Source organism: Triturus cristatus, chromosome 8 (assembly GCF_964204655.1).
Source record: "Triturus cristatus chromosome 8, aTriCri1.1, whole genome shotgun sequence".
Classification (NCBI taxonomy): domain Eukaryota; kingdom Metazoa; phylum Chordata; class Amphibia; order Caudata; family Salamandridae; genus Triturus; species Triturus cristatus.
Window position 1 is genome coordinate 69,741,291 of NC_140591.1, and position 13,628 is coordinate 69,754,918.

Below are 13,628 nucleotides of genomic sequence, written 5' to 3' on the forward strand. Positions count from 1 at the left end.
TGTTTTTTTCAGTGAATTTCTATGGTTTTTTAACTAGTAGTTGCGTTTGCAGAGTGGTGGAGAAAGGGGGCTGAACCTCTGACCTGCTCTCAGGAATCCTGTTGTTTAGGACTTACAGGAGGTACCAAGAGTGCTTCTTGACCCCCAAGGTCCCTCAGGAGTAAACTGGACTTCATCTCCCAACCAATATGCATCATGAGCCGCGTTTGCAGAGTGATGGAGAAAGGGGGCTTGGCCTCCGAAGATCTCCCTCTGTGTAGGACTTACTGAAGATAACAGAAGGGGTAGTTGGCCCCCAAGGACGTCGTTGGGGGCCAAATACCCCTCCTGTTACCTCCAGTAAGTCCTACATAGTGGGATTGCTGAGACCTGGTAGGAAGCCATGCCCCCTTTCTCCACCACTCTGCAGACGCACGTCCTGGCGCACTAGTAGGGGTATGAAGTCCCTTTGGCTATTGAGTTTCCTTGGGGGGGGCAACTACCCCTCCTGTTACCTCCAGTAAGACCCACACAACTGGATTGCTGAGAGGTCATCAGATGCCATGCCCCCTTTCTCCACCACTCTGCAAACGTGCCTCCTGGTGCACTGCTGTATGAAAGTGCCCTTTTTTGCATTGTTGCCCCCCACTTTTTGCCTGATGTTGATGCTCTTTGACTGAGTGTGCCCTGGGTTCCTGACAACCAGGTACCCAGGGCCTATGTTCTTTCCCTAAAACTGTACTGCTGTAAACGCAATTGGCAACTCTCTGTCTACATGTAAGTCCCTTCTAAAAGGTACCATGGGTACTAAGCGCACTGTGACCAGGGAAGGCCCCTAAGGGCTGCAGTACGTATTGTGCCACCCTTAGAAGCCCAGTACCTTTACACACACACACTGCAGGCTGAGCTTTATGGTGCAGAGCAAAGTGAAGAGTTGACATGGCCCACATCCCTGTTTGCCATGCCTACAATCCACTGCATGGCATAGGTAAGCCACCCCTCTAGCTGGGTGCACTATACCACTGTTGATGGTAAAGGTGCATGAGCCCTGTACCCCTAAAGTGTCTAAGTCCAGTCTTAGACATTGTAAGTGCAGGAAAGCCATAAAGAGTATATGGTCTGGGTGTTTGTCATTACAAACTCGACAGCATCATAATAGATTTCTGGAAATCTGGGAAGTTTAATATCAAACTTCTCAGCACGTTAAACCCACACTGATGCCAGTGTGGAATTTAATGAAAAATGCACTCAGAGGGCATCTTAAAGATGCCCCCTGAAAAACGACCTGACTCGAGTGTCCTTGCCAGCTGCCTCCACTAGACATGTTTCTGGACCCCTGAGTCAAGACCCTGCTGCTCTCGGGCCCTGAAACAAAGAACATTCTGGGTTGAGGTGCCAAGCCTGCCCCCCAGGATGCGCAGGGTCCACGAAGGGGAAGCTTCAAAGGCTTGCCACCTTTGTAAGCTAACCTAGCCCCTAGCTGCTCCCAGCAACTGGCCCCCCACCAGTTCAGTCCCCCACTTTGGGAGGGAGAATCTGCGGGAAAACCCAGATAGGAGGAGAGGTGTGCCCACCTTTGCCAAGACCACCCCTTAGGTGGGGGAGGCGAGGCGAAGCACAAGTCTCAGTCCCCGCCATCTTGAAGATGGGGGGACCCAGCCAACCAGAGTGAGGCTAAAGCCCCCTCCCACTGGAAGGAGGCATAATAGGGAGTGTACCCGCCCCAAGGAAGGGACCTATTGGTCCCAACCTTTACCTACCTGAAACGTCCCTAAATTTAGTATTATGTGGCAACCCTGAACCTTGCCTCCTCAGACAAGAAGAAAGAAGGACCAAAGAGCAGTGCTGAAGGAAGAAGAGGAGGACACCAACTGACTTGGCCCCATCCCTATTGGCCTGTCCCGACCTCGACCTGCTCCAGCGAAATCCCAGTGTGTCTTGCAGCCAGCAGTCCCACAGAATCCGGAGGACCAGCCCTGCCTTCCCCAACCAGACTTTGTCTCCTGTGTCACCAGATTTGCTCAACAACAGACTCTGGCTCTGGCCAAATCTGCGAGTCTCACCACTCTGCACCTGACGCGGCCTGAGTTCAAGTGGCCCAACCACGGCGATCCTGACCTGGGATCTGGTGATCCCTGACCTACCACAAGTTTCCGGACAAAGTGCATCCGACGCCAAAAGAGCATCCTGCACCCGGTTGCCCCTGTGCCGCTATGGGTGCCCAGTGTGTGCTAACCTGAACCCCCTTTGCCCTGAGCTTAATTCCAGGAGCTTTGCTCCCACAACCTTGTGGCCTGCTCGTGAGCAGCCACCAAACGGAGGCCCCCTATTCAGCAATGGATAACATTGGGCTTCAGCACTGTGCACCCGGCCGCCCTTGTGCCACTGAGGGTTCTCTTAAAGTGCATCCTTGACCCTGGGGGAAGCCTGGTTCTAACCCCAGAAACCCAACTCCGAAAACCAAGTACTTAACTTAATTTCCTCCCATAGGATTGCATTGACTGCTTTTCTGTGAAAAACGTTCTGTGTAGAGTTGGAAATTTATGAACGTAATACAAGTGTGTTTTGACAACAAATTGCATTACTTAAATGTATCTAGGAAATGTCCCAGTGTGGTATTTAGGTATACCACACTGAGTAAGAAAAGTAATCTGAAAAGTAATTTAAAAAGTAAGTTCAATAGTAGCTCAAATGTAATTTCAACTGTTTATGAACAAGTGACTTACCTGTAACCAAACCAATTGCATTCAACTGCATTCACTTGTATTCAACTGCATTATGCTTGCAAAGTACTATTACACTTACCTGTACCAGGCCTGGCTTGGTTCTAGAAATAAAATACAACTAAATAATATGTTGATACAAAACAAATTGGTCAGAGTTCAGTCTATGAGTGTGTGAAACCATTTCTTGCCTCAGTGTGTACAATAAATGCTTAACACTACTCTCTGATAAACCCTTACTGCTCGCCCACACTGCCACAAATAGAGTAAAGTGTTATCTACTTTTACCTCTGCCTACCTTTGTGGACCCACTGGACTCTGTGCACACTATACCTCACTTTTGGTATTGTATATACATAGCCAGCTTCCTACAACTGCTGCTTGGGGAAGAAGTCCACTTTACTTCTGAGGCCCTCAGGAGGCAATAGGACCTCACCCTCCAACCCCCCCATAAGCAGTGCGCAGAGAGGCGGGTTTGCAGAGTGGTGGAGAATGGGGGCGTGACCTCTGACCACCTCTCAGCAATCCCACTGTTTGGGGCTTACTGGAGGAAACAGATGTATGTGAGACTCCCACCGAAAATTTTTACAAAAATGTTTTCTTTGGCTACCATCACTTCCTGGTTTGAAGTGTTGGCAACCAATCAGATCTCAGCAGGAGATCAGGAGGGGTCGCAGATCTACAGCATCCCTATATATACAACTGGGAATTTCTTACATTTTCTAAGCAACTACTGAATGGATTTACACCAAATCACAATAAAGGCTCTTCCTTGAACCAACATCTACCTTCCTGCCAAATTTGGTGTAATTCCGTTCAGTAGATTGGGCTGTAATTGTGCCTAAAGGCATGGCCGGCTCTATGGCTGTGTGATCGGTGCCACCGCACCGGGCGCAGACTCGGAGTGGGAGCATCATTTTTGCAAGTATATTATCACCTTAAAAGCACCTGCTGCCTCGTTCCTGGCCTCCAGCAATTTTCAGGCATCAATTAAAATGTCAAAACATCTCCCGTGATTAATCGCCTTCCTGGAAAGAGACCAGAGGTTTGTCTAGTGGAAGTTTTGACTAGTTCTAAGGTAGCGCAGAGGGTTAAAATGCCTGCTGCTAACAACGTGTACCACACAGCTAACAAACTGCATATAATGTAAATAGGTCAGTGGGTTACTGCTTCTGTAAGAGAGCTCCTTTTTTATTATTCAAGAGAACCCCTAACAATGATGTTATGTTTTAAATTCTGGATTTGTGCTTTTCCAAAATAAGGACTCCTAAACTATATTGCCTACCAGTATTGATGACATGTCACTGCTACACTGCACCTTGTTGTCGTGTCTGATGTAACATTTCGTATACACTGATTTACACACATATGGTTGGCTCTGTGCAATGTGTGTATGATGTAAAGTGCTCTTACACCTCACACTGGTATGAGTGGCGTTATAAAACGAAATGAATCCGAGAGACAGTGGTTATGGAGACTTGGGGGGCACTGTTAAAGGGTGCTAGTGAGGGAATCCGTGGCAGAGGTGGTCATTGGGGGGGGCGACAACAAACATTGTCCCACAGGGCACCACCAGGGCGCCCTGCCTAAAGGTCCTTTGGGAATTAACATGCGGAAAACATGCTTTTAAGCACCCCCTGGTTCTCGGCCCCGGCTTGACGGATCACCCTGAAACTTTCATGATAGCAGCTGAACTGAGTGTCGTTTTAGTTTTGAAAGTTTCATGAAGATACATCAAACGGCGCTAAAGTTATTGGCAAACCAAAAAATGCTTTTCCTATAGAAACTAGTTCTAACTTTAACTAACTACTGGCAACCGTATATATATATATATATATATATATATATATATATATCTGCAACACCACGTTGCCTCGCAAGGAGCCCTTTGGAAGTGAGGCTTCCCGAAAATGTAAACCCACACTTTCTCCTTTTTCTATTCTGGAAGAGAAGTACACCGGCTCGGGCTGTGTGAGTTAAAAAACGTTTTAATCCATGTAGATATGCAGGCAAGATACTCACGTATCACAGGATAGTGAGCCTCCTACATCTACATGGATTAAAACATTTTCTAACCCACACAGCCCGAGCCGGTGCTCCAGTGGGATCGCAGCATAATTTTATTTTTTTAATTGCTAGGTGCCGCAGTGAACTACAAAAGTAGGAGTTTATCCCCCCCCCCTCCCCCCTCCCCCCACTCCCAGAGTCTCATCAAGGCATCTGATCTCCTGAGGTCAAAGTATACACAAAAGGGCCGGGTGCATGATCTTCTCACTAGGGCCATTACTGCCCTCAACAACTCCAGGGCCCATGTGGCCAAAATATATATCTATTTGTTTTTAAAACACTACGATCCCTTGAGAGTCCCACTGGACTCCCGTGGGATTGAGCATACCCAAAAAAGTAATTTAATGGCCGACGGCTGCAGTGAATTGCTAAAGTGGGGGCACATAGCCTCCCTTACCAAGCCTCATTGATGACCCAGGGACCCCATCTCCCAGGGCCAAAGTATAAACAAAAGTGAGGGGGGCGCATTGCCCCCCGTAATAGGGCCAGTACTGCCTCCATCCCCTGGTGCAAAAAAACTTATTAGGGCAGGGTGGCACTCAACCCCCCTACAAGCCACGAAATGGCCCTGGGGACCCCCTCTCCCGGGTTCATCAGTTAAGTGGGGGAGGAGGCATGCGGCCTCCCCGGGCTTTAATTGGCCCCGAGGACCCCATCCCCCAGTACTGATCTAAAATTGAAGAGGAGAGGGGCCTGGGTCCCCCCGAGCCATCTCCTGAGGCCTGCTCAATTACTATTTCCCAGGAAGCCCACATCCTGAACACAGCAGTACCCTGCCTGCAATAGCACGGGTGGAGAAAAATATTTCTGCTCGCTGGAAAGCTGATAGGGAAGGCATGTGGCCACCATAGGCTTGGGGAGGGGGATCCCGTGCGCCCTCCCCTTAATTGAAAAAAAAAGAAGATGAGACCCCCAGGGCCCATAGTGGTTGCGCACCCCTCTCCACTTAAAAGATACATTTTGATCCCCGGGGCATGGGGTCCCTGTGGCCACTATAGGTTTGGGGTGGGGAGTTGTACACCCCCTTCAATTTATAAAACAAAAGGGCCCTTTGGGGCCATATTGGCTAGTGGAGGGGTGTTGTGCACCCCTTCTGCTTAAAAGATATGTTTTGACCCTGAGGGATAGGGACCCCGGGGTCACTCTTGGCTCAACCCCCTCCTCTTACAGACCCTGAGGAATGAGGTTCCTGGGGCCCCTTGTGGTTCAGAGGGGTGGGCCGCGTGTCCCCTCCCCTTGACAAATATCCTTTGGCCTGGGCTACTGTTGACTTGGGGTGGCCTGCCTACCGTTAACATATAAAACAAAGGCACTGGAGGATGCGATCCGCAGGGCCCAAAGTGGCTGAGGGAGGGGGCACGTGTGCGTCCCTCCCCTTAAAGGGAAAACAGGCCACAGGGAGTGGGGTCGCCGGGGCCTAAAATGGCTTTGGGAGGGGGGGGCTGCATCAAGTCTACAGTGTGCACAGCCAAAGGCTGTGTGCTCCTTGGGTTTGACTGCCATCAGGGGTTGGACGCAAGGCCTAACTGCAGTGTTGTTTCAGCGACGACATCATGTTTTAAAGTAGAAAAAAAAACATTTTCACCCTCACCACGCACAGCTAATTACTCAACATATTACATCACTCATGACATTATTGATAACATCAATGCAACATTTGAAATAACATTATTGATGAAAAGACTGCGGGTGGTGGGGACGCTAGTTATACTTACCTCAGGGCACAAGTTATAGTTACTAGATATAACTATAAGTGGTGAATTTTAGTGATTTTTTTCAGTATGTATGGACGTATGTGTATATGTATGTATATATATGGCGCGAGGAAGAGATTCAGACAGGATTATTTCCTGTCATGATCGTGCTGCGGGTGGTGTTTGATTTTCAAGTCCGTATTTTAATCAGCATTCAAACACTGTTTCTACTCCCCCGACTGACTCCAGTATTTCCCGTATTAAGATCAGTGCTTGTGTTTAAAAGAAAAGTACCACCAAGGTAAAGACTATCGGAGGACTTCCAGCTTGAACTGTGAAATATTAACACAATGTACTATGGGGCTTGTAGTAGCTAAAAACCAGTCACGTGTTTCATCTTTGAAAAAGCGCGCCTCACCACACCTGCAAGTTATTCATTTCCTTCTGTGAGCAAGGCAGTTAGCCGAAACGTTAGAAGATGGGATAGAAGATGTAATAAGGCGCTGCTGTACCTGAGAAATAAATGGCATTTGCAGCAATGGGCCTCACTACTTTGTGTTACAGTGATGTTTTGATGGGCTGCCCCGTGCCCATTCTTTGTGAGGCCGCTCTGCAGGATCTTGGGCTCCAGCAACGTGGGAACTTTTGGTGCGTATATATATATATATATTCACTTAAAAAACCATAGGTTTCACACATGTTATAGTTAGCTGGACATTTCACTCGTAAAAAAAACCAATGAAATCCCCCCGTTATAGTTAGTTCAGGTAACTATAACTCACGCGACCGCAATCCACTGCTGATGACGTCACATATTACATCACTGTATTTAGAGACTTATTTACCCATTTATTCTTCCATTAACCTTTAGATATACATATATAAAAAATATTTATTTTACAGAAAGACACATATTCACAGGATGATGTCATCAGTGATGTAATATGTTACGTCATCAGCAGTGGATTGCGGTCGCGTGAGTTATAGTTACCTGAACTAACTATAACGAGAGAATTTCATTGGTTTTTTACAAGTGAAATGTCCAGCTAACTATAACATGTGTGAAACCTATGGTTTTTTAAGTGAATTTGCAAGGTTTTTTAAATGCTATTTCCTAACTATAACGTGTGTGAAACCTATGGTTTTTTAAGTGAATTTGTAAGGTTTTTTAAATGCTAAGTTAAGTATGTTTTATTATATTTTTAATATATATATATATTTTTTTTAAGGTTTTTCACCGTGTGCAACCAGCGCTTTTTTGAAAAAAAAAAAAAATGTTTTTTTCACCCTTCGGGATCCTTCAGGGACCCCCTGACAAAGGCTAGGGGGTCAGGAACTCTCTACCCTGCCCCCTTTTCACGTTCTCCACCTTTCTCTTTCAGTGCGACACACAAAATGGCAGCCGACACTTCCTGATTTCGACCGATTCGAATGTTGACTGACATGTAACCACCAATCAGAATTACGCTCGCGCACGGCACGGTGCACGGCTGTAGATATTTATGTACTTTTAACTGCAATTTTCTCAGGAACTACCGAACAGATTGACACCATATATGCAAAAGGCACATCCCTGACCTGAGGACTACCTCTTTGCCAAATTTCAAGTAATTCTGTTCAGCCGTTCGGGCTGTACCTTCGACTAAAGGTCCTATGGGAAAATGCATGGGGAAAACGCATTTTGGGACCCCCTTTTTTCTCGGCCCCCGCTTGACGAATCACCCCGAGACTTTCAGGGTAGGAGCTGAGTGGAGCGCCCCATTAGTTTTGAAAATTTTGCGAAGATTCGTCAACCGGCGCCAAAGTTATTCAAAATAGAATTTTCTGATTTCCTATGGAAACTCGGTCCTAACTATAACTATCTACTGGCGACCGCCAGTAGATAATACATATGTATAAGTATGTACATATATATATATATGGTCAAACTAATTTAATTTATATAGTGTATATGTATAATGTATGTATATATATATATATGTGTGTGTATATAAGGTCAAACTAATTAATTTTTTTTCACATTAGTTCCTTTGCCTCCAATATTGTCTATGGCCGTATGTTTCAGTACCAGTGATTATCCATTGGTGGTGCTTGACCCTTCCACCCTCCCCACCCTTAGAGTTCCCTAACTTCTCCCATTTAGTAGTAATTTTTTATCCACTCTCCAGGTCCCTCACACATTTACTGATAAATGGTACACCTATGTGTGCAAAGATCTCTTCCCAGAAAAGACAGGAGATGTTAAGGAGGATGTCTCTGGCCGTAGTTTTGTGAATTGCATTTTGTAGTGCGTCAGTAGTACGAATTTATGGACTACAAAAGGCCGCTTATGAATTGGACCTGGTGTATCCTAAACACCGTTTACAAAAATATTGTCCGATTGGGTGCAGATTGTCTGTTATGAACAACAATGGTGTGTTATTTTTATAACTACTTTCAAGGATACAATATTCCTGTTGCACAGTGTTTTGCTCAGATGTTCTGGTACCGTCCATCCCTGAGATAAAATGACCATATGACCTGTCACTATGCCCAGGCCCCAGTATCCAGTACCCTGCAGATGGCATTCCCAGGGCCACGTGTCTGTTTCGCCCTGCGAAGTGAAGGGGGTGGAAAGGTTTGGGCAGAACCAGGAGTGGTGGGCAGTGATTCCATGTAGAGCAGTGGGTCAATATTGTTAGAGCTACCAACCCAGGTGAGTGAGCTAAGACCACCCAGGAGGTGACTGCTTCACTTCTCCAAGGTGTAGGATGCACTCATAACATGATGCCAAAAGTTGGGATTTTTATTCTTACTAGTTATATATGTAGTACTATCTCTAGTGTGAAGGTGATATAAGTGTGACATTTCTTTACTCATTGAAAACATAATATAATCCTAGATTATATACGTAACAGCAGTGATCGTTACTTTTCCAGCAATGTTGCACCCAAAAACTAATGCAAAGAAGTCATTTGCGGTGACTTGCAGAGAAAAAAAAGCATTTATCGCAATCTAACCGATTTCAGGATACACTACCTGGCGGAATTGGAAAAATGGCCTTCATTGGTGTAATCTATGTACTGTGGGTCCCTTTATAGTTGCTGAAGATGACAAGCTGGAGGCAGCTTACTTGGCATGGTGAGGCCGAGACTCATTCGCTTTGTGGCATTTTCAGGTTGAACACGTGATCAACGGTGAGATCCCAAGAGATCTCTCGGCATCTCTGGTCTTCACCAACAAAGCCCTGGAAGGCCTTCAGCAGAGGATCCGGGAGCTGCAGGTGGAGAAGTCTCAGCAGCGAGACCTGTACAAGGATGCCCGCCAGCGGCACAAACAGCTCTTCCGTGACCGGAGGGAGATGGAGACCAAGATACGGGGTGAGTACTCCTAGATATGGCTGCAGTTGATCATTTTTCGTACTTATGGTTCAGTGGGTGGATTCACTGGATCCTTAATGCCAAGGCTGCAGGGTTTCTGAGGAGGCGACTCCTTACTACCCAAATACGGCCCTGATCCAGAATGCTTTCTCAAACTGTAAGTCACTTCTAGGCCAAGAGGTAGTCTTAGCTTACACATGCATACTTCACTTCTAAGTCACAAAAAGTGAGGCACACTTGAATGCATGCACCCCATGGGTGCAGGGTTTATGCACTGGACCAGTCGCCTGCAGTTTTGAACTTTGACCAGGAGTCATTGACAGGGAGGGATTGGAGCATTGTGCTTAGGCAATCCAGTAAAAATGAGTGAATGTTTGCACGGTCTCCGATTGGGGGAATTCATGAACATTTGACTTGCCTTTTCATCTAACTGGACCTTGAAAGGCTCAGGTGCAAGTGCTGCAGTGGAAGTGGGAGTGCACAGCTGCTGTTCAAATCACAGGGAGAATGTAGGCTGAGGAGGTATTTTGACTGAGTAGTCATGCATAGGAAAGCACAGCAGGAGTCTCTATTCATTGTAAACCAGGTTTTTACCATATGTGAGCAGGTCTAACATGTTGGTGAACGGGCAAAACACTTGAAAAGTATGACCAAGCATAGGCGTACGCTTGCAGCTGTGTAATAAGGGCTTTTTTTGCATCGATGGATTCTAGTGATACCAATGAAGGGCTGTATTACACGTTGCTTGTTATGTTTTTAAAATGGCATGATTTAGTAATTAATTTTGATCCTCTTTTGAAATATTTGGAGCATTTGAGTGTCATCTGATTCGAATTGTTGGCTTGTCTGAGAATGCAGATATGTCTGCGTATGTTTTGAGGAATGTGTGTTTTTGCTGGAGATAATGTGCTAATATTTCAAATGTGCTCTATGCAGTAACAGTGCCAAACTACGGACACCAAGGTATTCAAACATAGCACCAATATTCATACCATACTGTAACTCATCTAATGTCAGATGCCATGTGATGGTCCTGGCATCTTATCTACATTGGCCAGACCACACAGAAAGCTACACCACGTGTCATACAACTAAAGCACAGAATCCAATGCCGCGTGGACAGTGCCCCATTGGAATCGCACCACACTGCACTGGACCACAAACAGACGGCTTTTAAGTGGCAGGTTATGGGTCATATCACATTACACCCTAGGGGTGCAAACTTACAGCTAATAATGAATAAATGTTAATGCCACCTTCTTGGAAATCTTCACTATTGGTGTCCCAGTTAGAGGCTTCCTCTCTGGTGCCGCTCCTCCAGCGACCCGGACCACCGCTTGAACGACACACTTTGTCTTTTCCATTAGTGACCTTCTGTCCTCCCTGTAGCTGTTTAAATGGCTGCTTTTTTGCTCATCTCTGAGCCTTACTGATGATTTTTCCTTGGGCAGTTATTTTCTTGACCTCTTGTCCAAGCCCCCACCCACTCCGCCCCAGGAATTGAATTTCTGCTCCTGACTCAAGTCCCTGCGTACTCTCTTTAGGATTCTGCAGGCTCTCCCAGTCTCTTCCTGCACCTTTTTATGACTTTTTGTATTTGTGGCCCACTTGAGGCTTTCTGGTTCTTGGATGGTGCCTCATCTGTTCTCTTACCTTCACAGTCCCGCTCAAAGATTTGTGTGGTTTTCTCATGAGCTAGCTCCTTGGTGTAGATTCATCTGCTTTTACCACCAAATATGTTCCTTCTTATCCTCCACTCACTGATTGCCTCTTTGTTGTTTCCCAGCTTAATGTTTTTCAGTACTGCTGTAGGTATGCCCCTGAACCCCTGGGCCACTCTCCCCAATTTAGACTTTACATTACCTTATCTTCGTGTTACGTAAGTTCCTCTGCCTACGTGTGTTCACTCAGATAAGGGGTTCTCACTCTTTGACCTTCATTCTGACCTCCCTGGTTTATCTCCTTCCTTTCTCTTTCAGATGTTCATCAGCTCTAGGGGAGTTCTAGTTCTTTTGTGCCTCTTGACCATGTATCACCATTCTTGGGTACAATTTTGGGCATATCATGATTGTGCTCTACGTCTTTGATTCAACACATAGAGATAGGATTTCCAGATGGGCCTTAGGTCCAGATCATAACCCATTCGTTTCTTTAAGGGTCGAAGCATTGGCAACACTATCATGGCAACACAGACTATGCTTATAAATTCTCTTTCTTGCAGAGCACCATCTAAAGAACAGAGGCTCTTCTGATAAGCTGTCCTTCTTCCCTTTTCCCTTGTTAAAGAAACTCTGCCCACAGCCCAAATAAAGTCTGAGAGGGTTTACTTAAAGTGAACAGTTTGTTGATCACAGAAGAATCAGTCGGCCAGAAAGTTCTCCATGAAACTATGTTGGAACAAATGCAAGGAACACATGTATAGGATCATACACATAGGTCTGCAAAGCGGAACACACAATACATTTAAACAAAGGGAACATTCAGGGGTCGGAAGACTCCGATCATGAGGAAGGAGGAAAACAACCTTCAGATTACAAGAAGTATGGGAACATTTCGAGTCAGCTAGTCAGCAGTTTCTCATCTCGGGAACCAAGATGTGAAAAAGGGGCTTAAAACATCAATGACAGGCAGTTCCATTAGACATTAATTAGAATTGAGCTGGAAAAAATAACTGAAGCAAGTTGCAGTTACTCTAACAAATATTATTTTTCCACAATCGCTACCTCTTGTGCTATTCATTATGCAATTGTTTTTGCATTTTCAACACCGAAACATAACAAGCATGTCAGAATGAATCATCCAACACAATCTACCCCGTCACTACCCTCCTCCCCCCATCCCCAGCGCCCCTCATTGCCTAACAATGCCATAATAGAGAGCAAATCACCATCCATCCTGTGCCTGAGCCGCCTCCAAAACCCTTCCACAGACCCTGAGAGTGACCATGTATCCCCCCTCCCCCTTCATAGCCCCCCATCCATGCCATGATAGCGTCTCCACTTCCCCCATACTCTGGAAAATTTCTTCGGGCAGCCTCTCGCTGCGTATGTCACTCTTTCAGCCGCCATATAGATGTCCATCCCCCTCCTCCAGTCAGCAAGCTTGGGGGGGTGCAGGGCTCCCCATTCCCGTGCCACATCCCTCTTGGCTACCATTAATGCTAGTGTCAGGAAGATGAGGTGGGGTCGGGTCAAATCTATATCGTTCGCTATCCCCAGTAGAACTAATTTGGGGTCCATGGGCAGTGGCTCTTCAAGTATGTCCCCAAGTTCTGTCATTATCCTGGCCCAGTACCTTTGGAGCACCTCACATTCCCAAATGGTGTGGTAGAAGTTGCCCTCGGTATGGCCACACCGTAAGCAACTAGGGTCGATGGCCCGCCCCATCCGGTGTAGTCGGAGTCTATCATAGTAGACTCTGTGGAGTATCTTGAGTTGGATAAGTCTGAGTCGAGATTTGATCGCCACCTCCCTAGGGTGCATCAGGGCAGTTTCCCAATCGAGTGTGTCCACCTCCCCCACGTTCGCCTTCCAAACCGTCCGCAATTTCACCAGTCCGTCCGGAATGTTATTAATTAGGGTTTTGTATGTCAAGGAAACCAGCTTGGCCTGCACTTGCTCCTGTAGCAGGCGGCCTTCCAGTGGGGCATATTCCGGCAGGGGGTCCGCTAGCGTCCCCTCTGCCTGCCATGCGTGCCGTATTTGCGCGTATTTGAGGAACTGAGTGGAATGGAGGCCAAACTCTGCCTCCAGGTCCTGGAAGGACTTCAGGGCCCCCCGGCGCTGGAGGTCTCCCAGCACCGAAAT

General features: G+C 46.5%; 1 protein-coding gene across 1 annotated transcript in view; it reads left to right on the forward strand.

Annotated features, from left to right (window-relative positions):
* CFAP44 (cilia and flagella associated protein 44) overlaps positions 1–13,628 on the forward strand; it is a 557,576-nt gene that overhangs the window by 521,137 nt on the left and 22,811 nt on the right. Inside the window, exon 38 of the mRNA XM_085621005.1 lies at positions 9,621–9,822. Coding sequence (XP_085477131.1) covers positions 9,621–9,822 — 202 coding nt within the window. The remainder of the gene's footprint in view (positions 1–9,620; positions 9,823–13,628) is intronic.